This window comes from Corythoichthys intestinalis, chromosome 10 (genome assembly GCF_030265065.1).
Source record: "Corythoichthys intestinalis isolate RoL2023-P3 chromosome 10, ASM3026506v1, whole genome shotgun sequence".
NCBI lineage: Eukaryota > Metazoa > Chordata > Actinopteri > Syngnathiformes > Syngnathidae > Corythoichthys > Corythoichthys intestinalis.
Window position 1 is genome coordinate 41,050,742 of NC_080404.1, and position 27,759 is coordinate 41,078,500.

Below are 27,759 nucleotides of genomic sequence, written 5' to 3' on the forward strand. Positions count from 1 at the left end.
TCATAGTTTATTTGTTTTGCTCTATGTAATTGCTATTTGCAAGAGTACCAGCAATATTTATTAAGGATTTAGTGTAAGTTTTCAGGCTGTGGAACGAATTAATAGAATTACAATATATTTTAATGGGCAAATCCTGCTCGACATACGAGAATTTCGACTGAAACGAATTAACTTCATATGCAGAGGTATCACTGTACTGGAAAACAGCACAGACATGATAATGCAAATAAAAATGTGTAAACTCTTATAAATAATTGATGGTTTAAAATGTGTCAATAGAGGAGCGAATATTATTACATTAGTTTTAAAAACGCCTCCTACGTGTGTATATGTTCCGTTTTGAACAATGACACCATGAAAAAAGTGTACCTGAATCTTATACCGGAACTGCGTTCCTGACCGTTCTGGCCCACTTTCACCCCTGATTACAGGTATTATTATACTATTATTACATTATGATTCCTTTTTTTCAATTCATAATTTATTTGTTTTGCTCTATGTAATTGCTATTTGCAAGAGTGCCAGCAATATTTATTAAGGATTTAGTGTAAGTTTTCAGGCTGTGGAACGAATTAATAGAATTACAATATATTTTAATGGGCAAATCCTGCTCGACATACGAGAATTTCGACTGAAACGAATTAACTTCGTATGCAGAGGTATCACTGTACTGGAAAACAGCACAAACATGATAATGCAAATAAAAATGTGTAAACTCTTATAAATAATTGATGGTTTAAAATGTGTCAATAGAGGAGCGAATATTATTACAAATTTTTAAAAAAGCCTCCTTCTTGTTTATACGTTCCGTTTTCACTATGGAATAAAGACACCTTGAAAAAAAAAGTGTACCTGCGCACAATCCGAGCATGAAGACAGGAAGGGTGGGGGTGATGTTCGGAGGAGGGGATGTTCGCAGTGTGGGGTGACACCCTCTGTAACTACAACTTTAAAAAAAAAAAAAAAAAAACTTTCCGCATTATCAAAGCGCTACTAAGACGCTATGTGCGACTTTTGGGATGCAACTCCAAGAAAAGAGAAAACTGCAAAGGCGCGCAGAGAGTTTGCGGGCAGTGCAACAGGCGGAGATTTGACCGGAGGATGAAATATTCCGAATATGAAGTATGACTGACAGAAATCTAAGCTTCAATTGATATATATGTTTTTGTGGCCAGGTATTGCTTTTAAATTGATTCAAAATCAGTTTATTATTATTTTTTTTTTATCATAAGGCGACTAAAAATTAATGTCGTTCCCGTTCCTTTCCGCAGGATCCTTGAGATGGCTTTAAAGTTGGATGAAAGCGGTGGAGAGACTTTGACGAGCCTTTTAGTGTCCTTTGGTACAATCTTACTTGTCTTCCACGTGTGTCGCTGGTTCCTGCAGCGCTCGGTTGCGCGCTTACCGGGCCCGATCCCCTGGCCCATCATCGGCAACGCTGCGCAACTCGGCAAGGCGCCGCACCTGTATTTCATGCGCATGGTGGCGAAATACGGCGAGGTTTTCCAGATCCGACTAGGCTGCAGGGACGTGGTAGTGCTGAACGGAGCGTCAATCAGGGAGGCTTTGATCAAACAGGGCTCGGCGTTTGCAGGGAGACCCGATTTCAACTCTTTCCAGTACGTCTCCAACGGGGAGGGTTTCGCCTTCGTCACCACGACGGACTGGTGGAAAGTGCATCGCAGGGTGGCCCATTCCACCGTCAGGATGTTCTCCACGGGGAACCAGCAAACTAAAAGGACATTTGAGCAGCACATCCTCAACGAGTTTAATGAGCTTCTGGGGGTTTTCCTGGCCAAGACCGAGCAGCAGAAGTTCTTCGTGCCCTTGTATTACCTGGTAGTGTCCACGGCCAACATCATGAGTGCGGTGTGCTTCGGCAAGAGGTACTCGTACGAGGACGAGGAGTTCCGTAAGATGGTAGGCAGAAACGCGCAGTTCACGGAGACTGTGGGCGCGGGGAGCATCGTAGACGTCATGCCCTGGCTCCAATATTTCCCCAACCCCGTGAAAACTTTGTATAACAATTTCAAGTCGCTCAACAAGGAGTTTTATCTCTTCACTCTCCAGAAGGTGATGGCACACAGAAAAACATTTGACTCGAGCACCATCAGGGACATGACTGATGCCATGATTGCAGCATTTAATGATAAAACTGCAGGCTACTCGTCATCGAAGGATTATGTGACCGCCACTGTTGCAGATATATTTGGAGCAAGTCAAGACACGTTGTCGACAATGCTGCAATGGATCATTCTCATCCTCGTCAAGTAAGACATTTTTGCCAGAAACTCTGGGGTAGGCCTTTAGTCACGTATAACCCTTTTAGGGACAGTGGACAGTGCTTAAAAAGTTGACCATTAAGACTTTTATAGGGCAAGTGACTATTTTTTGTCATATTAAATTTTTTTTTACATATATATATATATATATATATATATATATATATATATATATATATATATATATATATATATATATATATATATATATACTACGCATATATATATATATATATATACTACGCATATATATATATATATATATATACTACGCATATATATATATATATATATATATATATATATATATATATATATATATATACATAATTTTGTTTTAATATGACAAAAAATAGTCACTTGCCCTATAGGGTTAGGTATATATATATATATATATATATATATATATATATATATATATATATATATATATATATATATATATATATATATATATATATATATATATACAGTATGTATATTAGGGTTGTTCCGATCATTTTTTTTTGCTCCCGATCCGATCTCGATTGTTTTAGTTTGAGTATATGCCGATCCCGATATTTCACCATCCGATTGCTTTTTTTTTTTTGCTCCCGATTCAATTCCAATCATTCCTCATCATATGCATTTTGGCAATGCATTAAGAAAAAAATGAATAAAACTCGGACGGATATATACATTCAACATACAGTACATAAGTACTGTATTTGTTTATTATGACAATAAATCCTCAAGATGGCATTTACATTATTAACATTCTTTCTGTGAGAGGGATTCACGGATAGAAAGACTTGTGACTTTGTATATTGTGTATTAACATTCTTTCTGTGAGAGGGATTCACGGATAGAAAGACTTGTGACTTTGTATATTGTGACTAAATATTGCCATCTAGTGTATTTTTGAGCTTTCAGTAAATGATACTGCAGCCATGCCCCAATGCATGATGGGAAGTGGAACCATGATGAGAAGTGGAACCATGACTGTGCGTCATGCTACCAATGGATATATCTTCTCTGCTTTGGGAAATAACTTCAGCTGTTAAGACAAAGATCAATTGCCACCTTGCTTTCCCACATTGCTTCCAATGATATTTCTAATCATAGGGAGAGGGATTGCAAGGCTTTAGCCAATTGAAGAAAGGCTTCAAAGACTGCCAAATTTCACTATACTCATTTAGCGCTGCCTCTTACCTCTCTAGATAGTTAAAACGACGTCATTACAGATTGAGCGCGACAATGAGTGAGGGGGTCATGCAGCGCATACATTAATTGCGTTAATTATGTTAACGTGACACATATTTTATAAATTAATTGCCGCCGTTATCGGGATGTTTATGATAACCCTACCTTAAGTCTAAAGACTCTGGATGAGTGTAACATATTATGTCTGTGACGTTAAATACAATTAGAAAACGATTTAATTGAAAAAAAAGAAAAAATATATATACACACACATATATATATATATATATATATATATATATATATATATATATATATATATGTGTGTGTGTATATATGAAATGAAATAAAGGCTGCTAATAATACATTTTACTTTACAGTCATTGTGACGTAATTTGTAAAAGTTTAAAAATATGCAAGTGAATCATTTACTAAAGTCTATTTTTTATAAACTAAATATTTGACATCAATTATTAATTCTAAGCTAAAAATGATACACATTTCAAACAATAAATATAATCACTTACCTTCTTTTTTTGGCTGGGTTAAAACAAAAGCGGTTGTGCAGTGTCTGTAAATGGGGTTCTCCAGGGTAAAACAAATTAAAAATAGTGCAGGGGCATAATGTGCCATTAAACTGCTATGGCAGCATTTAGACATATTGTCCTATTGAACACAACAGTTCTTTTGGCTTAAAATACAGCAGTTTATTTCAAAGAGGAGTGCAAGCCTTGTCTGTGTTTTCCATGGAAAACACAGACAAGGCTGAAAAAGCAGAAACTGATTTTTCACAAGTCTGAAAAATCAGTTTCTGCTCTTGCACCCCTCTTTAAAAAACCTGCTGTATTTTAGGCCAAAAGAACTGTTGTGCTCGATACAACAATATGTCTATATGCTGCCATAGCAGATTCATGTTGAAACCCATGTTGAACCCAAAATGTTGAAAGTGCCATATTGGACCAAAAAAACAAAACAAAAAAAGTATAAAGTAAAAAAATATATCTGGAGCCGCAAAAAATAAAAAGCCTTATAATGAAGCAACACAAGCTGTATGTATCTATATTAGCCGGCTACCGAAATTACTAAGTTGGCTACAAATACGTAATGAGCCTTCATGATTAAATGTTTATTTTCCCTGCAGTGCATCCTATAGAGCAGGGGTGGGCAAACTATTCCACAAAGGGCCGCAGTGGGTGCGGGTTTTTGTTGCAACCCATTAAGAGGACACATTTTCACCAATCCTCTGTTTTACATGTGCAATCAGTCGATTGCAGTCAGGTGCTTCTCATTTCTGCTGAAACCTCATTGGTTATACTATCTGTGCTGGGTCAGTTGGAACAAAGACCAGGACCCACTGCGGCCCTCGAGGACCGGTTTGCCCACCCCTGCTATAGAGAATGACACACCATGTGACTACTCTGTTGTACAATGCCGCCTCAAATTTAACTTCAATACAATATTAATGAATTAGAAGAATGTTTGTGCAATGTTTATCCTCCTACAGATACCATATTGAAACAAGAAATATATTTCCCTCCCCCAGCTTTTTCCATTTTTAAATATTAGCCACTTAGGCAGCGCTAAAGAGCCGCATGCAGTTCTAGAGCCATGGGTTGCTGACCCCTGAACTAGGAGGAGTGGCTGTGAATGCTCATCTTTCAGTGTTACTGACAACACCACACGTCTAATCCATTTTGACTGGGAGGGCTAAATGAACTAACATTCATTCGCCCCTCTCAGTCAAAATGGATTGGACGTCTAGTGCCATCAATGGTAGCCACTGAGTTAAATTAATACCCTGTAAAAAAAAAAAAAAAAAAAAAAAAAAAAGTCATAATCCGTGCACAAAGGGTAATGAACAGATCTATTTCAACATTATTAAAATTGCAACTAACAAGTTGGGGAAAATGGCATTTAAATCATTTGACATACCTTGCCTAGACGTGTGAGATTTTGTGGACGGGATGCTCAAAACTTATAATTTATTGCCATTGAAATGAATGCCACTGATTGCAAATTGAAATGTTATTATTTGTTGACTTCCCCAAAACTGCATACATACAACTTAAAAATAAAGACGACTAAGATAAGAATAGTACTAATAGTACATTCTCAACTTTGAATAAACTTTGCAGCTTGTACCAGTATTCCTAAAATAAATGTTGCTAGGAACATAATTAAAGTACTCTTGCCTTTAACATTTTTAGCTGAAAATGTTTGGCACACGTTTAGTGGAACAGGTAACTACTACATGCACAATCATGTAGAGTTAAAGAAATAACCATTCATAGCCAAGAATATTTCTGCGCTCCTATATTTGTAAATATTATGTATTAGCACCAGTGTTGTCACAGATTACTTGAAAAAGTAATTTAATCACTGATTACTCCTCAAAAAAGTAATCTAGTTACTTTACTGATTACTTTATTATCAAAGTAACTAAGTTACTTTAAAAGTAATTTGTCAGTTACTTTTCCCAATTTTTCTCCCTTTGCTGCCTCAACAGAAACATTTCATCGCATGTAATTGAATTTTTCAGATAAGGCTTTATCTTCGAGTTAGCAGGGGTTTAGTTAGGCGATGGAGTTGATTTCAACCACCTTTGACTTGCGCTAGCTCAGCCACTCCGGAGCCCTGAAACTAACAAATAACTGACAAACTGCACAGAATTTGCTCAAAACAACTCCAATGACTAATTAAACCCCCGCTAACTCAAAGATTAAGCCTAATGTCAAAAATTCTGAACTCCCCCTTTAAAATAAAGACCTAGCCGTTAAAATGCTGTCTATAAAAGTTGTAAAGCAATAAAACAAACAACAAAAACAAATGAAATGAACAAGAATCCTACAAAGTATTTCATAATGCATGCAGTATAGGCCAAAACTTTGGAGACACCTCAAGGGTGGATACTTTGAAGAATGTAGAATATAAAACCTGTTTTCAAGTATATACTTACTTATGTTTATTCATTGTTTTGATATTTTCAGTGAGAATTTACAATAGTAGTGAAAATATATAAAAAGCACAAATGATGAGGCGTGTCCAAACTTTTGACTCGCTCTTTTGTGTCTCCCCCCCAACACACACACACACAAAGTCACACTCCGCCTATGGTTACAAACTATAACTATAAAATGTACGTAAAGGCTGGTTACAAACTGTAAAAGTGCTGGCTGTCTCGTTACCTGATGGCTTTGTTTCAATTTTTGTAGCGTTGTGCTGTAATTCCAAGTGGTTCCTTGAATTAGATGTAGTTATTAGCAGTCGACTGCCCTTTTGAGCCAGCGTAAAGTTTGCGACGCACTGAGATATTTTTGGTCATCTTTATTGGAGAGAAATGTGAAGTCATGGCTGTATGTCCAATAAGCAAATACAGCCGTTTGTGGTTCTTCTCCTACGTCTTCCACTGTTAGCATCCTGAGAGGTAGCCAGTTGTTTGTTGGCCGCCAACAGCGCTCATAGCTTGGTAATACAAGTGACCCGTTTTTTTCCCCCCGATGAGAAAACGTGACATCCGATGTCAGTGCCAAACTCAAGAGCAATATTTTCTATTCAGATTCTCTTCGTACATGACTACAGTATTCTTTATTCTACATACATCATGAGGAAAAAACAAAATAGTAACGCAAAGACACTAAGGAAACAAACTTTAATCAGATTACTGGCTTCGAAAAATGAACGTGTTAGATTACTCGTTACTGAACGAAAGTAATCAGATTACAGTAATTTTAGTAACGCGTTACTGACAACACAGATTAGCACGTGCTTCAATGTTGCCGTGAAAGTAAACCTCACAACAACAAAAACGTTCATCTGCCAAAATCTAAATCTTAAAAAGTTGTCAGCAATGCACCAATAAACAATTCCTGATCATCAACCAATGTATTTAAAAGTTTAAAGCAACAAAACTGTACTGCACAAATGCAATATACCAGATTATTAAAATAAGGAGAATCAACTAACATTATGAACGCCAGATTTAATTTAGTGATACATTTTAATTCTACTAGAGGGAGCTCCTGTACCCCCAGTGCTACTTGTACCACACTTTGAGAATCAAATGTTAGGTATTTTTACAGCCTGAAGGTTTGTCAAGTCCCCACTAACGTTGTTGTTGTTCTTGTGGATGCTCACTTCCATGTCCTTCTCTGCCGTCATTCGTGAACATACCATCTTGAAACTTTGCAATGTGGCATGGGCCACTATCTAGCGATCCTTGGATATTTATATTTTAGTTCTTGTATAAGGGCTGACTATTTAATCGCGGGCTTATTGTGCCTGCTGGTTCCACGTTGTCCAGTAGGGTAGTGCGGACTTAAAATTGTTGCCTGTAGGTTCCGGGTTAGCCGTGTGCTGTATCACACTCAAATATTACTCCATCTTGAAACTGGAGGATGTCTATAGCAGTTTAAGATGGCCTTGTGATGTCGTATGGTTGCCATACTACCATTGAGATGTGTTGCTGAATTCTTGACCTTAACAATTTTAAAGGGAACCACAGACAGAAAGACTTGTAGTTCTTAAAAGATAAATGTCAGTATGAGTTATAATAATTTGATATTCAAACTCCTCTTAATGTTTTAGTTTTTATAAATTTGAAAAATTTATTTAACTAGTAGGTCGCTATTGTTGTTGACAACGCAAAGCACTCTGGGCGGTGACGTCACTGGGCAGCGCTGCCGTACTTCCAAAAAAAAAAAAAAAAAATCGAACCCACATTTCCCGTGCAAGAGACAAGCGCGTAAACCACAGAAATATACTTAAGCATGACGTTGAGGATTTTCCTTAAAAAGCTATTGCAACCCATACGTGCTGTCTTTCTGTGCGATAAAAACTGAAATGGAAATGCAATTGAAACCAAACTGTGGTTGGCTTGACCACTAAATTAGAAAATGCGGCTCACTTCCGACAGCAAGCAGACAACAATAACATTGGGAATGCGTAAAAGGCTTTATTGTAGACAAACACACACACACAAAAAAAACATGATCGCGAAATGGGAGACACAAAAAGGGTCCGTGACAGTAGGTTGGGATTAATAAAAAAAATTAACCTGAGGGAAAGGGAGAGGCAGACAAAAAAAAAACAAGGCACTGATGCAATTAGCAACGAAGGGATAGTCAAACTGTCAAATGGCAGCAAATCAATATCTCGGCAAGCCGCCTAGGATCGGTTTAAAGACACTACTGATGAGCTGGAATTGGCTGCAGGTACGACATTAAGAACTAATCTCACAGCTCTGTCACAAAACAATCTGACCAACAGCAGAATGTGACAAAATCATGCCAGTCGTCATGCTAGCTTCACTTGCTAGCTAGCACAGCTATTCTCTTAATACAGGCCAACCGCGTCATCACCCCCAGCAAGTATTGTGTGCGTAAAACAGGGCACCCTCTGTAGGTCAAAACATGTACCAAAAATTATAGATTTTTAAATCAATGGCAATAATATATGTGTTTCTCATAACATATTTTTAAGTTGGGGTTCCCCTTAACACTAAAGAAAATTTCATATTTCTTGTCCCAAATGACCTGCACTATTTTGTAGGGTTGTTCCGATCATGTTTTTTTGCTCCCGATCCGATCCCGTTCATTTTAGTTTGATTATCTGCCGATCCCGATATTTCCAGATCCGAGTGCTTTTTTTTCTTCTCCCGATTCAATTCCCATCATTCCCGATAATTTTTCCCGATCATATACATTTTGGCAATGCATTAAGAAAAAAATGAATAAAACGGACGAATATATACTTTCAACATACAGTATATAAGTACTGTATTTGTTTATTATGACAATAAATCCTCAAGATGGCATTTACATTATTAACATTGTTTCTGTGAGAGGGATCCAGGGATAGAAAGACTTGTAATTCTTAAAGGATAAATGTGACCTTGTATATTGTGACTAAATATTGCCATCTAGTGTATTTGTTGAGCTTTCAGTAAATGATACTGTAGCCATTTAACGTGACTGTGCGTAGTGGTACCAATTGATATATCTTCTCTGCGTTGGGAAATAAAATAGGGTGTTAAGAAAAAGATCAACTACTACCTCTCTTCCCCACATTGCGTCCCACGACATTTCTATTTGTTGAGCGAGGGATTGCAAGTCTTCATAAAAAAATAAAAAAATAAAAATAAAAAAGGCATGTCCGATTTTTTTGCCGATTACGATACTTTGAAAATGACATGATCGGACCCAATCCATCCCGATCGATCGGGACATCTGTACTATTTTGTTGCCGTCATTTTAATGGTTATTCAAGTTCAAGGGGCTTTCACCAAACTGTTCTCGCAAAGTTAATGGGACGAAGACGACTTGTATCCTTATGAATGTTGATTAATCTGTGTCACTCTTTGATTAAAAGGTACCCGGAGATTCAAGTGCGTCTCCAAGATGAAGTGGACAAAGTGGTGGATCGCAGCCGCCTCCCCTCCATCGAGGATCAGCCTGAGCTGCCTTATGTCATGGCCTTCATTTACGAGGTCATGCGCTTCACCAGCTTCGTGCCCCTCACCATCCCTCACTACACCACCACCGACTCATCCATCAACGGCTACACAATTCCAAAGAACACGGTCGTTTTTGTAAACCAGTGGTCCTCCAATCACGATCCCTCCATCTGGTCACAGCCGGAGAAATTTGATCCCCAACGTTTCCTTCACCTCAGTGGTCATCTGAACAAGGACCTTTGCAGCTCTGTGCTCATCTTCTCTCTAGGGAAACGGCGCTGTATTGGAGAGGAACTGTCCAAGTTGCATATCTTCCTCTTCACAGCTCTTCTGGTACACCAGTGCCACATAACATCAGACCCAGCCAAGCCACCTGACCTCGGCTATACCTACGGTCTGACTCTAAAACCAAACAGTTACTCAATAGCCGTGTCACTGCGGGATAACCGAGGCCCAACCTCTAGTCTTTCAGAATGAAGTCCCAGAGGTGATTGAAAACCTTGCAGTACCAGACATTGCCTACTGGGTATGACTCCTCTGGCTTCAAAACATTGTAGTTTACATTGACACTCTATTCTAAACTGTCTGATTTCACTGTCAAAATTCTTAAAGCCTGGTACTAGCTTTGAATTTTGATTTTTTTTGTACCACAATCATTAAGTTGTGATCTCTTAATATGGAAAAATAATGAGGAGACGCTGCTATTGTCACGTGCCTTTTCAAACAACTTCAGAAATGTACGTCATGCTGGCTGTCAGCAGTACCCAAGGCTCAGCTGTATTCTTGAATTAGTGTCGTAAATATGTGCAAATATGGTTTTGAGGTTCTTAGTTGACTGTACTAATGAATCTTCAAAGGTTTCTTGCATTTTATTTTTTTATTTCAGAAAGTTAAACCTTGTTTGGGGCCATTATTATGTTGGTAACAGCTATCGACTCTGATAGCTCACTCGCCACATTACGTTTTATGCTTGTTGTATAGGAGGTTGTGGATTATGTGGACTTGTCCGACTAAAAATATACACCATTTAAAAAAAGAAAACAAAACACACCTTTGGAAACAACCAAGTTCAGGAATTTTAAACATATGTGATACATATTTGTCCATAAAGTCCTCATATTCGAGGTGGTAATTGAAGGTGGCTTGACATTCGATGTTTGCTTGATAATTAAAAAGGAACTTTCTACAAAGACGATAGAATTTATTCATTTTCTGTAGTAGCTACACGCAAGGGACCGTCTACAACGGATCACGTTAGTATTGTGCAGTATGAACGTTATCTGGAAGCAATGCACAAAAACCATGTAAGGACACAGAGGAGGGTGCTTCCCATCCTACTTCAACATCAGTTAAAAGGCTATCTTTTATCTGACTGCGACAACTGAGTGTTTGACCACCTGCCAGGGGCCAAAGAACCTTGTAGTGAGGGACCTCAAGAGTAACCTGGAGTGCATGTATGTGACATAAACTTTGTTACTACTGAATTAAACTGTATTTAAAACTTGAACTGTAAGATCTAAGAAGCTCAACATGCACACACCTAAAACCACAAGTAACCACACACAATTAGTAGTTAACAAATCACCTACCGTATTTTACACAGAAAGTATTCCTTTGAATTATTCCATTATGAAAAGTTTTACTGACCATCTGACTTGAGATTTAAGGCTCCACTGTGGAGTGTGCACCATGTAACACATATTTTGTTCCCAGGTTCTAAGCTGTTTTGTCGCATTAAGAAATAAAAAACTTTTGTTTCCCAAAAGGTTTGGGTTTGTGATCACAACTTTGAAATGATATTTTCCACTTTTCCTTACTGTTGTAATTTCTAATGCCTATATATATATATATATATATATATATATATATATATATATATATATATATATATATATATATATATATATGTACAGTGCCTTGCAAAAGTATTCGGCCCCCTTGAACCTTGCAACCTTTCGCCACATTTCAGGCTTCAAACATAAAGATATAAAATTGTAATTTTTTGTCAAGAATCAACAACAAGTGGGACACAATTGTGAAGTGGAACATAATTTATTGGATAATTTAAACTTTTTTAACAAATAAGAAACTGAAAAGTTGGGCGTGCAATATTATTCGGCCCCCTTGCGTTAATACTTTGTAGTGCCACCTTTTGCTCCAATTACAGCTGCAAGTCGCTTGGGGTATGTTTCTATCAGTTTTGCACATCGAGAGACTGACATTCTTGCCCATTCTTCCTTGCAAAACAGCTCGAGCTCAGTGAGGTTGGATGGAGAGTGTTTGTGAACAGCGGTCTTCAGCTCTTTCCACAGATTCTCGATTGGATTCAGGTCTGGACTTTGACTTGGCCATTGTAACACCTGGATACGTTTATTTTTGAACCATTCCATTGTAGATTTGGCTTTATGTTTCGGATCGTTGTCCCGTTGGAAGATAAATCTCCGTCCCAGTCTCAGGTCTTGTGCAGATACCAACAGGTTTTCTTCCAGAATGTTCCTGTATTTGGCTGCATCCATCTTCCCGTCAATTTTAACCATCTTCCCTGTCCCTGCTGAAGAAAAGCAGGCCCAAACCATGATGCTGCCACCACCATGTTTGACAGTGGGGATGGTGTGTTCAGGGTGATGAGCTGTGTTGCTTTTACGCCAAACATATCGTTTTGCATTGTGGTCAAAAAGTTCAATTTTGGTTTCATCTGACCAGAGCACCTTCTTCCACATGTTTGGTGTGTCTCCCAGGTGGCTTGTGGCAAACTTTAAACGAGACTTTTTATGGATATCTTTGAGAAATGGCTTTCTTCTTGCCACTCTTCCATAAAGGCCAGATTTGTGCAGTGCACGACTGATTGTTGTCCTATGGACAGACTCTCCCACCTCAGCTGTAGATCTCTGCAGTTCATCCAGAGTGATCATGGGCCTCTTGGCTGCATCTCTGATCAGTTTTCTCCTTGTTTGAGAAGAAAGTTTGGAAGGACGGCCGGGTCTTGGTAGATTTGCAGTGGTCTGATGCTCCTTCCATTTCAATATGATGGCTTGCACAGTGCTCCTTGAGATGTTTAAAGCTTGGGAAATCTTTTTGTATCCAAATCCGGCTTTAAACTTCTCCACAACAGTATCTCGGACCTTCCTGGTGTGTTCCTTGGTTTTCATAATGCTCTCTGCACTTTAAACAGAACCCTGAGACTATCACAGAGCAGGTGCATTTATACGGAGACTTGATTACACACATTTGGATTCTATTTATCATCATCGGTCATTTAGGACAACATTGGATCATTCAGAGATCCTCACTGAACTTCTGGAGTGAGTTTGCTGCACTGAAAGTAAAGGGGCCGAATAATATTGCACGCCCCACTTTTCAGTTTTTTATTTGTTAAAAAAGTTTAAATTATCCAATAAATGTTGTTCCACTTCACGATTGTGTCCCACTTGTTGATGATTCTTGACAAAAAAATTAAATTTCATATCTTTATGTTTGAAGCCTGAAATGTGGCGAAAGGTTGCAAGATTCAAGGGGGCCGAATACTTTTGCAAGGCACTGTATATATATGTATATATATTTATATAAACATATTAGGGCTGTCAAAATTATCGCGTAAACGGGCGATAATTAATTTTTTAAATTAATCACATTAAAATATTTGACGTATTTAACGCATATGCCCCGCTCAAACAGAATAAAATGACAGCATAGTGTAATGTCCACTTGTGACTTGTGTTTTTTGGTGTTTTGTCGCCCTCTGCTGACGCTTGGGTGCGACTGATTTTATGAGTTTCAGCACCACATATGAGCATTGTGTAATTATTGACATCAACAATGGCGAGCTACTAGTTTATTTTTTGATTGAAAATTTTACAAATTTGATAAAAACGAAAACATTATGAGGGGTTTTAATATAACATTTCTATAACTTGTACTAACATTTATCTTTTAAGAACTACAAGTCTTTCTATCCACGGATTGCTTTAACAGAATGTTAATAATGTTAATGCAATCTTGTTGATTTATTGTTATAATAAACAAATACAGTACTTATGTACCGGATGTTGAATGTATATATCCGTCTTGTGTCTTATCTTTCCATTCCAACAATAATTTACAGAAAAATATGGCATATTTTATAGGTGGTTTGAATTGCGATTAATTCCGATTAATTTTTAAGCTGTAATTAACTCGATTAAAAATTTTAATCGTTTGACAGCCCTAAAACATGTATATATCTATAAATATATATATATATATATATATATATATATATATATATATATATATATATATATATATATATAGATATATATGTATATATACAGTGGTACCTCTACATACGAATTTAATTCGTTCCAGGACCTTGTTTGTAAGTCGAAATGGTCGTATGTCGAGCAGGATTTTCCCATAGGAATGCATTATAATTCCATTAATTCGTTCCAAAGCCTAAAAACATACACTAAATTCTTAATAAATACTGCTGGCACTGTTACAAATGGCAATTAAACATAGAAAAACGAATAAGTTATAAATAAATAAGTCAGAATAATATAATAATAAGAAGAATAATTAATAATTATTCCTGTAAATAATGTAACGAATTGGATTCTAATATGGCGGACACTTTTTACTGTCCCTGAACGCACCGCGAAGCTGACGTCACGGTGAGATAGGTCGGTGCGGTAGAGATAATACTTTCGTTTTCTTGAGAGCAGTCAACTGCTTAAGACAATGGGCGTTTTGTGTTGGATAAGTTCTTAAATAAATGATAAAAACGTGACGAAGCTGGCGATTTCCTTGGCAATGTTACCACAATAATAATTGTCACCTTAACTTATAAATAGTGGCGAACGGTGGTCGGAAGAGGACCATGGAGCTGTATTGTTGAGCCAGTTCAGGGACGCGCACCCCAAGCTCATATTTTTCTATAACTTGCATCTTCATTTCAAAGGTAAGCATCACTTTTTTCCTTGTTTCTCCAACTGTATCAACTTTTTTTGAAAACTGTGTTGATTTCTCACACAAGAAAATCCACCGTGCGTTCGTTTGCAGTGCTGTCATGTCGTCGTATTTCGAGCAACTCGTCGGATGTAGAAACAAATGGCGGCTCAAATTTTACGTCGGATGTCGAAAAGATCGTGTGTCGAAGTGATCGTATGTAGAGGTACCACTGTATACTCATCGGCCACTTTATTAGGTACACCATGCCAGTAACGGGTTGGACCCCCTTTTGCCTTCAGAACTGCCTCAATTCTTCGTGGCATAGATTCAACAAGGTGCTGGAAGCATTCCTCAGAGAGTTTGGTCCATATTGACATGATGGCATCACACAGTTGGTGCAGCTTTGTCGGCTGCACATCCATGATGCGAATCTCCCGTTCCACCACATCCCAAAGATGCTCTATTGAATTGAGATCTGGTGACTGTGGAGGCCATTTGAGTACAGTGAACTCATTGTCATGTTAAAGAAACCAGTCTAAGATGATTCCAGCTTTATGACATGGTGCATTATCCTGCTGAAAGTAGCCATCAGAAGTTGGGGACATAGTGGTCATAAAGGGATGGACACGGTGAGCAACAACACTCAGGTAGGTTGTGGCGTTCCAAGGATGCTCAATTGGTACCAAGGGGCCCAAAGAGTGCCAAGAAAATATTCCCCACACCATTACACCACCACCACCAGCCTGAACCGTTGATACAAGGCAGGATGGATCCATGGTTTCATGTTGTTGATGCCAAATTCTAACCCTGCCATCCGAATGTAAAAATCGATACTCATCAGACAGGCAACGTTTTTCCAATCTTCTATTGTCCAATTTCGATGAGCTTGTGCAAATTGTAGCCTCAGTTTTCTGTTCTTAGCTGAAAGGAGTGGCACCCGGCGTGGTCTTCTGCTGCTGTAGCCCATCTGCCCCAAAGTTCGACGTACTGTGCGTTCAGAGATGCTCTTCTGCCTACCTTGGTTGTAACATGTGGTTATTTGAGTCACTGTTGCCTTTCTATCAGCTCGAACTAGTCTGCCCATTCTCCTCTGACCTCTGGCATCAACAAGGCATTTCCGCCCACAGAACTGCTGCTCACTGGATATTTTCTCTTTTTCGGACCATTCTCTGTAAACCCTAGAGATGGTTGTGCGTGAAAATCCCAGTAGATCAGCAGTTTCTGAAATACTCAGACCAGCCCTTCTGGCACCAACAACCATGCCACGTTCAAAGTCACTCAAATCACCATTCTTCCCCATACTGATGCTCGGTTTGAACTGCAGGAGATTGTTTTAAACCATGTCTACATGTCTAAATGCACTGAGTTAGGTGGGCGGGCGGGAGTGGGTGTAGGCGTGGGGTTGGTGGTGCGTCCCCTCCTGCCATCCCTGAGGGCCGGTTGATGGGTGCGCGGGTGGCCCGGGGGACCACCCTGGGTCCCGGGGGGGGGGACGATGGCTCCTTTGCTGGGCTGCGGGAGGAGGGATGGGCTGCGCATGGCCCCCCGCCCCCGCGCCCGCCCTCCCTCCCTCCCCGGGCTGGCTGGGTGGGGGCTGTGGCCCTGGGTTGGCGCCCGCGCGGCTTCTCCGCCCGTCTGCGTGGCTGTCGCGCGCCCGGTGGGGCCTGCGTGCTGCTGGATGTGGTAGGGCATTCTCGGGTCGGGGGTCCCGGTGCCGGGATTGGCGATGCGGCGGCGTAGGGTTGGTCGCCAACGGGCTTACTCGTAAGAGATTCACACGATTACTGGGTTCTAGATCACAGAACTGATTTGTGCACACTCTACCCCTTTCAATCACTTAGCTTATAGGCTTATAGACACCCCCACCCCCATTCTCCTCTTTCACTGGCCAATAGGCCCCCACATGGTGTAAACCGGAAATACATCTCGCTGACGATAGCACCAGCATATTAGTAACTAGTTTAGATGTTCAATGTATATCTAGTTGTTGTTTGTGTATGTGTTTCTTTTCCTTCTTCTCTTGTATTTCTTTTCTTCTGTCCCCCCATAATCCCTTCCTGTTCGCTGCTTTGTCATAATAAAAAGGTATTTTGAATGATCACAATGGGAGTATGTCAGACTCTCAATGTGAAACATTAAAACTGTTCAGAATCTGGGCACTTAGACTTCCATTCTCTGTGTCAAACAGCTGAACAGGACAGGTTTAAAAAAAAAAAATAAATAAATAAATAAATAAATGCACTGAGTTGCCTTCATGTGGTTGGCTGATTAGAAATTAGTGTTAACGAGCAGTTGGACAGGTATACCTAATAAAGTGGCCGGTGAGTGTACATACAGTATATATATATATATATATATATATATATATATATATATACACACACACACACACACACACACACATACATACATATGGCGGAAAACACTCAAGTGACTTGAAGTTCCGCGCTGAAACCCCCAATTTGGCCAAATTTCAAAATTGTCCTATATGCATGTGTGATACATCATTGTAAAGCTGAAAATCTCAATTTTCTGGGGGAGGAAAAATTTTGAACAGGAGGGCATTTAAAAAAAATAATTAATTAAATTATACAGCAAAACCCTTACTGGAGGTGAGAGCACATGAGAGCATAAAGACGCCATGGTTTTAACGATATTATCGCGTACTTACCTTGTTTCGATCCAAAAACTCCACATAGCATGTATCATCGAGTGTCAAGACACAGATGTGAATGGCCACAGCCGGATTTTGGGGGGATTTTATGGGTGAAACATGGTAATATAGCAAGGGTCGCGATGCAGAAATCGCAGACATTAAGGAGTGGTCGAGATGTTTTTTTTCACATATTTACCCTTATAAACTTTTTTATTTTTTTCATTGTTTGGATCGATTATTTATTATCCAACATATTGGGGAAAATGCGACAGTAACAAAAAAAAAAAAAAAAAAATTAAGCCATAGTTATGAGGTAGATATCCATAACTTACAGACACAATGTTTTTCATTGAGACCTAATTTGTTTACAAGATTAAAATATGCTAGTGAATAGTTTTTTAAGGTTACTTATTTTTAAATGAAAAATTAGACATCAATTAAATATTCTAAGCTAAAAATGACAGACATTTTGAATAAGAAATATAATTACTTACCTTCTTTTAATGGCTGGGTTGAAACAAAAGCGGTTGCACGGCGTCTGTAAACGGGGGTTTCCAGGGTAAAACGGACAAATGAAAAATACTTCGGAGGCTTTACGCGCCATGAATCTGCTATGGCAGCATGAAGACATATTGTTCAATCAAACACAACAGTTCTTTTGGCCTAAAATACCGCAGTTTAGTTTAAAGAGGGGGGCAAGAGTAGAAACTGCTTTTCAGTCTTGTCCGCCTTTTCCGCCATATATATACATACATGTACATTTTTATTGCACATTATTGTCTTCAGTAGACACAAGTGAATGCCTCTGCAAAGCACAACACAAATGACACACCCGCTCACTTCACCTTCCATATGTTGCACTCCCCCCCCCCAGATATTATGCATGTATTCTGTAGTGACTCATATATCATTTATGAAAGTGCCTGTAATCTCCAAATAATGTGCGGGTCTTGTTTTTAGAACTTTCATGTATCTTCTCAAATGGAAAATGTATTTATGTAAGGCTACAGCTATCGAATATTTTAGTAATCGAGTATTCTACATAAAATTCCATCGATTAACCGAGTAATTGGATAAAACAGCAATAAAGCAATTATAAATATACATGAGAAAACAAGACATTTCACCTCATAACAACAATTTTTAGATAGTCAATGTCTTTATTTTAGATGTACATTGTTGAAAACAGCCAACAATTTCATCTTAGATGTGACTACAAAAGCTTTACTGACGGAGTAGTTTTATTTACAGTAGTCATAATTAGCAGTCATAATTAATAGAAACCTAGCCCCCCGCAAGGCTAACGTCACGTTAGCAATGTACAGTATCGTTAATCTTATTTATTTGCGCTACGTTATTTTTTACATTGTCCTGAGTATCGCTCCTCCGCTCTTGGAGTAAACGGGGTGCCTTCAGTGGAGCGAGGACTAGGCGGGCGGGGGTAGTGTTTTGCAAGCCCTTTCTTACAGTGAATACATGAAATAGTGTTCGACTTGCTCTACAGCTTGAAATGCTCCCCCACTTTTGATATTTTATGCTTTTTCTTTGTGCCTTTCGCTTCGCTTTCGTCAGCTTCTTCGTCGTTACCTCTATATTCATGCGTGGTTGAAATCAAATGTATCCGCCGCTTCTCACTTTTTACTGTAAACAACTAAATTGAGTACACTGCATAGAAACAACGTACATTCCTAAATGTTCAAATTGAGTACTGCTTGCCATTTTCCCTCCAAAATGTCATGCGACTTGTTACAGGAGTGCTGTCAGCATTGCTGCCAAGATTGAAGAGGTGGGGGGTCAGCCTGTTAGTGTTCAGACCATACGCCGCACTCTACATCAAATTGGTGTGCATGGCTGTCACCCCAGGAGGAAGCCTCTTCTGAAGACGGTACACAAGAAAGCCCGCAAACAGTTTGTTGAGACATTTCAACAAAGCACATGGATTACTGGTACCATGTCCTATGGTCTGATGACTAAAATACTAAAAGAAATGCAGTCCTTTAGGCGAGCCGAAACCCACAGCTCAACATTATTCCCATCAGAAAAAAATAATTGTTTTCCGTGAAAAAGAACATTTGTATGACTTGCATCATGTTTACATTATACATACACTCTTTCTCAACACAGACAGTTGGAAGAGAAGAAAACCCAAGTTTTACCACTGCTAGACACACTATCCACGCTGGAGTTAACTCCCGTAGCTGGTGGGAAACGTTCATGACAGTATTTTCTAGAGATGTGCCGATCGATCGGGTCTGATCACATCATTTTCAAAGTATCGGAATCGGCAAAAAAATATTGGCCATATCTTTTTTTAATATATATATTTATATTTTAATTAAATCGTTTTCTAATTGTATTTAACGTTACGGACATAGTATGTTACACTCATCCAGAGTCTTTAGTTTAGGCTTAAGGTAGGGTTATCAAATTTATCCCGATAACGGCGGCAATTAATTTTTTAAAAAATGTGTCACGTTAAAATATTTAATGCAATTAATGCATGCGCTGCACGACTCTCTCACTCATTGTCGCGCTCAATCTGTAATGACGCCATTTTACCTAGAGAGATAAAAGGCAGCGCAAAATGAGTAGAGTGAATTTTGGCAGCCTTTGTAGCCTTTTTTTTAATTGGCTGAAGCCTTGCAATCCCTCTCCCTATGATTAGAAATATCATGGGATGCAATGCGGGGAAGCAAGGTGGCAATTGATCTTTGTCTTGACACCTTATGTTACTTCCCAACGCAGAGAAGATATATCAATTGGTAGCACTACGCAGTCATGGTTCCACTTCCCATCATGCATTTGGGATGGCCACAGTATCATTTACTGAAAGCTCAACAAATACACTAGATGGCAATATTTAGTCACAATATACAAAGTCACAAGTCTTTCTATCCGTGGATACCTCTCACATAAAGAATTTTAATAATGTAAATGCCATCTTGAGGATTTATTGTCATAATAAACAAATACAGTACTCATGTACTGTATGTTGAATATATATATTCGTCAGTTTTATTCATTTTTTTCTTAATGCATTGCCAAAATGTATATGATCCGGAAAAATTATCGGGAATGATTGGAATTGAATCGGGAGCAAAAAAAAGCAATCGGATCGGGAAATATCGGGATCGGCAGATACTCAAACTAAGACGATCGGGATCGGATCGGGAGCAAAAAAACATTATCGGAACAACCCTAGTATTTACTAACCTTTAATTTTGAATAAAAAGTCATATTGGAGGTATTGCTTCCTCTGCAGCCACCCTCCGCAAACATGTTTTACATGTCGGTTGGCCCTTCTCCTCTAAGCCGCGGCCGTCTGTAAGACTGAGCAACAACCGGTGGGGGAGGGTTGAGCCTTGCAGCTGCAAGCAAGGGATTTCTACCTGCATTTTTGGGAGATAGAAAAATAGTAAAACCGTATGGATTGTATGACGGAAAAGTTTTGCGGTTTTGAAACCGTGACGTTTTCATACCACGTTATACTTTGAAACCTGTAATTGCCACATATCTATTTCACATCTCATAAAATGTATTAAGCAAAGCTTTAAATGTTCCTAATCCGAATACTTGAACAAATAATCGATGTTTGATATCATCGCTATAATCGATATAGGGCTGCAGTGATCGATTATTTTAGCAGTCGATTACTCGATTCACTAGTTACTTCGAATAGTTAAGTAATCGGATAAGGAACATGAAAAATTAAAAAAAGTTGAGCCTCAAACGGTTTAAAAAAATAAATAAGGATCTATTGTATGTACAACAAAAGACGCTAAGGTTTTGTTTTTTTACAATGCTCTTAACAATGGTTCAGTTACATATTTCTACAAAACACGGCTAAATAAACCTATAAACTAAATGACAAATGCATTAAAAAAAACTTCAGCCATGTGAAATGAGGCAGACTAGAGGGCTGTGTATCCACCCAAATCAATAAAACTAAATGCAAACACTTTCAAAATCATTACAATGCCACTTTAATTAAACAAATACTCAAAGCAGCAAAATTTAATTCGAATCCTTTTTTTCTAATCGAATACTCGAGTTAATCGATTAATCGTTGCAGCACTAAATCGATATTACATTATATCATTCATTCAAGTCAAAGCAAATGAATGTTATACAATTTAAAGTGTACGGACACTGAACTTAAACTTTGTTTTCCACAAATATACATTAAAAAAAACAAGTTCAACAATAATTTATGTTCAGTCATACCTTGCTGGAGTGATTTATATTTTAGTACAACACAAGTATATAAATGAGTGGACTTAAATTTGCTCATTCGCACCTTCATCAGCATTATTCTCAACCAGGTCAGGTAGGGACAATGGGAAGTGTTTGGGAGATTCTTTTCCACATACAGCTGTTATCTCACTGTCTCAGAACATCCTGTACTTGATCAGCCAGACATGCGGAACACACAACAACGAGTGATAACAGCACAGTAGATGATTACTGATAAGGTAGTCGTGTTACCATTGCACGTTCAAGATGGAGACAAGGTGCAAAACATAATGTCAAGAATGGAAACATTGAATTATGTTGAGCTAAGGACTACTGAGGAAACGCAGTTGTAGAACTCCACATGAATATGCAAATGCTATATCTTCTTTATATAACTGTCAGATGTGCATAAACCTGATGTGCATAAACCTGCTGAGAAAAGATTAAATATTGCACAAAAATATGTAATAAGTCCATACAACTTTGTACTGTAAAGATGCAGTCTTCACAGTGTGTTAAAATGTTAAAAGATAAGGAAGAACCTAATCGCTCATGGTAATCTTATTCCTTCATTCCGTGTAAATTAAGCATCAGATTTTATGGTCGTTTTAATATTTTCTGTCTTCACTTTAAGAATGTTTACATTTCCAAAGTTGTCATTAAACAACCTGTCATTGGTGAAACTGTGCCAGCGAATCAACTGCAAATAAAAAGGAAAACAAACATTAAATTCCACAAATGTTTAGAAGGGTGGAGAAGAACTACAGCGCAATTATGTCGCGTGAGAAGGTACTCTAAACAGAAAGCGCACATGAAAGTAGAGGTGATTTCAAATAATTAAAAGAATCAATTCATCCTTCCTCAGGAATTTGAGCTTGAGGAGACAGAACACTGGTTAAAATGTGACGTGCTCCCATGCAACCAAGTGTTTATTCCGTAAATAAGTCTTTGCACCAAAATCAAGATTAGAAGCAACCACATGCACGCACACGGACTGCACACGAAAGCTGCCCGATAACACATTTCTATGAATTCTGCAGCCCTGTTTTGGGACGTGCGCAGGAAAAAGATTCTTGTAACAGTTTCCTTCATGTCATTTGAATTCATTTGGGTGGTAAATGTAGTTCAAGCATGAACAAATATGCTGAAACAACTACACCTTCGGGCTATTTTATATAATCTGATTTGGGAAATATGTCAACATTTTCTAGGAAAAAAAAGTGTACGCCTTAAAATATAGACAGTGATCCCTCGTTTTTCGCGGTTAATGGCGACCGCGATAACTGAAAAACTGCGAAGTAGCCCCCTGCCCCCACCCCCCAAAAAAAGAAATTTGTGTGTTCAATGTATTTATTCAGATTTACCATTGGAAAGAGATACATATAAGACATGTTTTTTTTTTTTTAATCTTTTTTTCCCAAAAGTATAATTGAAAAAAAAACTTATGCACACTGCTAGCCAAAAGTATTGGCACCCCTGCAATTCTGTAAGATAATGCTCAATTTCTTCCAGAAAATATTGCAATTACAAATGGTTTGGTAGTAATATTTTCGTTTATTTTGCTTGCAATGAAAAACACAAAAGAGAATGGAAAAATAAATTAAATCATTATCATTTGACACAAAACTCCAAAAATGGGCCAGGCAAAAGTATTGGCACCCTCAGCCTAACACTTGGTAGCACAACCTTTAGACAAAATCACTGCGAACAACCGCTTCCGGTATCCATCAGTGAGTTTCTTACAATGCTCTGCTGGAATTTTAGACCATTCTTCTTTGGCCAACGGCTCCAAGTCTCTGAGATTTGAAGGGTGCCTTCTCCAAACTGCCATTTTTCGATCTCTCCACAGGTGTTCTATGGGATTCAGGTCTGGACTCATTGCTGGCCGCTTTAGAAGTCTTCAGTGCTTTCTCTCAAACCATTTTCTAGTGATTTTTGAAGTGTGTTTGGGTCATTGTCCTGCTGAAAGACCCATTACCTCTGAGGGAGACCCAGCTTTCTCACACTGGGCCCTACATTATGCTGCATAATTTGTTGGTAGTCTTCAGACTTCAGAATGCCACGCACACGGTCAAGCAGTCCAGTGCCAGAGGCAGCAAAGCAATCCCAAAACATCAGGGAACCTCCGCAATGTTTGACTCTGCGGGCCGTGTTCTTTTCTCTGTGGAGGCCTCGTTTTTTTCCCTTTAAACTCTGTTGATGCCTTTTCCCGAAACGCTCTACTTTTGTCTCATCTGACCAGAGAACATTCTCCCAAAACGTTTTTGGCTTTCCCAGGTAAGTTTTGGCAAAATCCAGCCTGGCTTTTTTAGCATTTTTAATGGCAATCATTTTCTGGGAGAAATTAAGCAGTGTTATATATAACAATATATAAAATATATATATATATATATATATATATATATATATTTTTTTTTTTTACGAATTCAAAACCTCGTAAGCTAACGTCTAAGTGAATTCCAGTTCAAATTTGTTTGATTTCAAATTTACTACAAATAATTTTGCCTTTTGCTGTTGACTTCCACGTTGGTAAATTAAATGAATCTCATTTCACACTGTTCTTTTTTTTTGTTGGTTTTCATGTCTACATACTCATTTTATTGTCACAATTTTGCATCACATACTATTTTCATGGCGTAAAATGACCCAATTTAAAAAAATAAAAAAATTAGATTGAGGGCTAGCATTAAAAAGAAATGGAATAAAGCCTGTAAATTGAGAGCAAACCAGTACAAAATCTTGTCTAAAACAACACTTTGCCAGATTTAGTCAGCGTACAAAAGAGGGCTCTGCGTTTCTTAACCTTCACCGAACTCCTGAGGCTTAGTCACCGAACCCCTGGGGTTCGATTGAACCCCAGTTAAGAACCACTGATAGTGTACATATATATACTGTGTATATGAATACTTGGTTTTTAAGCACTTCAAATGTAATAATTATGATAAGTTTTTAAGATGTTACTGTCCAACCTAATTATCTTTAAACAAGGATAAAGTAGAAAAATGCTTGTCTTTAGTAATGCTTCATTAAGTGAGTGCACTCAAATCGGCTCAAGCTGCTCACTTAACAAGTTAAACGATGATTGACGCACGTAGCACTTTTAAGCTTCGGCTTCCAAGCATCTGTGGCAACATCAAACCTTAATGTCTGTCAATCATCGTTAACTAAATAAGTAATTCCAATGCACTGCCTGACCAACAAAGAGCAACAGGAGGGAGAGTGAGACTATGTGATCGGCTCATCCGTATTTATTTATTTATTTTAAAAAATAAATAAATAAATCTGCAATGGACTGAGGGCGCGAAGTTTGAAGCGAGAAGTAGCGCCAGTCACTGTATTTCAAATAATGACATATATCAACAAAGTCAAATAAACGTAAACAAGGACTACCAGACCATCATCTGATTTATAAATTTAATGAATGATTCCAGTCCCATCAATCATTTAGTACAACCAAGTCAATGAGGAGGGGGTGGGGGGGTACAGTTTAGCTTTCCTGTAAAAGTTATCTTCATAATTTATACCTTTAATTATTAGATTTTCTTTGGTGTTCAATAAATAAAATCCCACACAAGCCACTTCAGCATCCATGTGTAAAGTGACAATCTTTTTTTCTTTATAAAATCAATTAAAAATGATTTAAAAATACATAAAACAAGCATGAACAATGAAATAAATATAACTGATCTGCATCGGATGTAAATTTAGAGTAAAGTAGCTAAAGCAATTAGGAATGGATACATTTGACGCCCAACTGTCATAACAATTACCAGAAACTACATTAAATATTTTTTGCCAGCTTCAGAGATAAAATATTACAAAACGTGCTACTAAATGGCTCTATATAACCTGTGCAAGTCACAAAAAGACATCATCGCCACTTTGTAAATTATTACATACACCCAGATGAAATAAATTTACACTTAAATTAACATTTACATTTAAAACCATACAATGTTCAAATGCCATTTTTGTGTGGTCCAATAAACGCAAACAAGATAAATTATTTAAAACTCCTTACCATTATTGGGACAAAAAAACCATAAACAACAGATATTGTGCTTGCGCAAGTATACACACCTGCGTTTGTGGCAATGTGCAGAATAAGCCTTTAACTCACCGACTACCACTGACAATCAAAGACGTCCAATTCATTTGAAGTGGGAGGGTTGGCAGCGAATGAACATTCGCCACCCTCCTACTTCGAATGGATTTGGACGTCTACTAGTGATTAAACTCTCTTAAATTCACAGCAGAAGAAAGAGCCACGGAATTGGACGTCTACCGCTGTCGCTGGCAGTGGAAGAGTAAAATTTTAACAGTAGGTGTGTCAGTAGCAAGAAAGCCAATGATAAATGTTTTCTATTTCACTGAACAGACGCCAGAGTCAACCATGTCACAACTGCGTATGAAAAAAAGCGCAAGGCACAGGAAAATAGAGTCATTTATCAGCAAGATCAGGACAATAAATTGTAATTCAGTGTTGGGCATGTTATTGTCTAGGCTGCTTTTGTTGTTGACAAAGGACGGAACAGCTAGTAGCAACAACTACAATAACAAGGCTCATATTCCCATTGAAACTTAGTATTATTGACAGAGTGACACACCCTTAGCTAAATGTCTAAATCACCTTTAGAGTTGAACACTCCAAGATCTGGCAAGAGAAGGTCCAACTCCTTCTGTGCTTCTTCATCCTATTAAAAGAGATTATTGTTAGTGCACTGCAGTAAAATATTAGCTTTATTATTTATTCATACACAGGGTTCGTACATTTTTTTCATGGAGAAATTCAAGCACTTTTAAAGGACTTTCAAGTAGCGCTGCAACGATTAATCACTTAACTTCAGTAATTCGATGAGAAAAAAGATTTAATTAAATTTGCTGCTTCGAGTAATCGTTGAATTAAAACGGGGTTGTAATGGTTTGTTTTGAAAGTGTTTGTATTTAGTTGTATTGATCTGGGGGATACACTACCCTCTAGGGGCGACAGTGAATATGACATAACTCATTTCACACCGCTGAATCCAGCTGCTCCCTGGTAAGACCAACATAAGCTTGAGCATAAGCTTTTACATAAGTTTTTGTTTGACCTCAAGTTTTTTTTAATTGATTCATAATTTAATTTATTGGCATATTTAGCCGTTTTTTGTTGGAATATGTGAGTGCACCATTTGTTAACAGCATTGTTAAAAAAAAAATAAAAAGTTAGCATTTTATAGCATTTAAGCATGCGGACTTTTGTTATGCAAGTTAGCCAATAGTGTACCGCACGAATGCTATTTTTAGACCGCAAGGCTGCGCGATGTCCCCATCGTAAACTGGAAGGGGGTCAATAAAGAAGCACACTTTCATACAATCCATGCAAGTACTGCTTGTTTTCTGCCGGTAATCTTTCAAAAAAGAACATGCCGAGTAAACATTGCTGCTATGGAACTTGTACAAACGACTCTAGACATTACGAACGTCCACATATGAAGGATGTTTTCTTCATACGTTTCCCAAAGCCAAAAACCCATGAAAGAAAAAACGTGAACAATGGATCAACTTGTGCGGACGTACAAAAGACCAGTTTAACACCACCTAGTTGAAGCCATTCACCTTAATATGCAGTAAACATTTTGTTCGGGGCCATGGTCCTACAGATCGACCAGCCTGCCCCGAGAGACGTAAGCCATTTTGATATTTTTACTTATTTTTTAGCGTCGCGTTTTGCCGTGCTGCATCTGTCTGACAATGAATGACCTGAATTTTTTTTTTTTTTTTAATTTTATATATCACAACAGTCATGTAAGCCTATTTTTCTAAAATAAGGATATTTAAATCAATTAGCCATGTTGGGCCTTGGTGTTTTTGTAGTAAGCCTGACCGTGCCTACAGGTAGGCTATAGATGTAACAACCTTTTCTGTTGTAAAGAAACAACCCTAGTAAGGGGGAAGTATAAATACATTAATAGAATTAATATTTGTTATTGATTAAAAAATTAAAAGTGTTTTGTTGGCTGTCACCGAGTAGCATTTGCGATCGCCAC

The 27,759-nt window shown here is 38.1% G+C and overlaps 2 protein-coding genes across 4 annotated transcripts in view; one reads left to right on the plus strand and one right to left on the minus strand.

Moving 5' to 3' along the window:
• The first annotated feature begins 970 nt into the window (after positions 1-970).
• LOC130923377 (cytochrome P450 1B1) lies at positions 971-11,725 on the plus strand. Of its 2 annotated transcripts, none has more exons than XM_057849050.1 (3): positions 971-1,175; positions 1,272-2,270; positions 9,831-11,725. In XM_057849050.1, exons 2-3 carry the CDS (start codon positions 1,282-1,284, stop codon positions 10,390-10,392), a joined length of 1,551 nt encoding a protein of 516 aa, XP_057705033.1. In that variant the 5' UTR covers positions 971-1,175; positions 1,272-1,281; the 3' UTR covers positions 10,393-11,725. The 2 variants fall into 2 exon arrangements, with proteins under 2 accessions (XP_057705033.1, XP_057705032.1); XM_057849049.1 differs by having other exon boundaries at positions 978-1,122.
• Positions 11,726-25,112: 13,387 nt separating this feature from the next.
• The window catches only part of LOC130923198 (regulator of microtubule dynamics protein 2), a 37,428-nt gene continuing 34,781 nt past the window's right edge, over positions 25,113-27,759 (minus strand). For both annotated transcript variants that reach the window (XM_057848716.1, XM_057848717.1), the window contains exon 11: positions 25,113-26,424. In XM_057848716.1, coding sequence (XP_057704699.1) covers positions 26,344-26,424 — 81 coding nt within the window. In that variant the 3' untranslated portion in view covers positions 25,113-26,343. The remainder of the gene's footprint in view (positions 26,425-27,759) is intronic.

Bases quoted from the DNA above. Each gene is read 5' to 3' on its own strand.
- LOC130923377 (XM_057849049.1), top strand. The intron at 2,271-9,830 runs GTAAGACATTTT...TTTGATTAAAAG, and splicing joins ATCATTCTCATCCTCGTCAA to GTACCCGGAGATTCAAGTGC.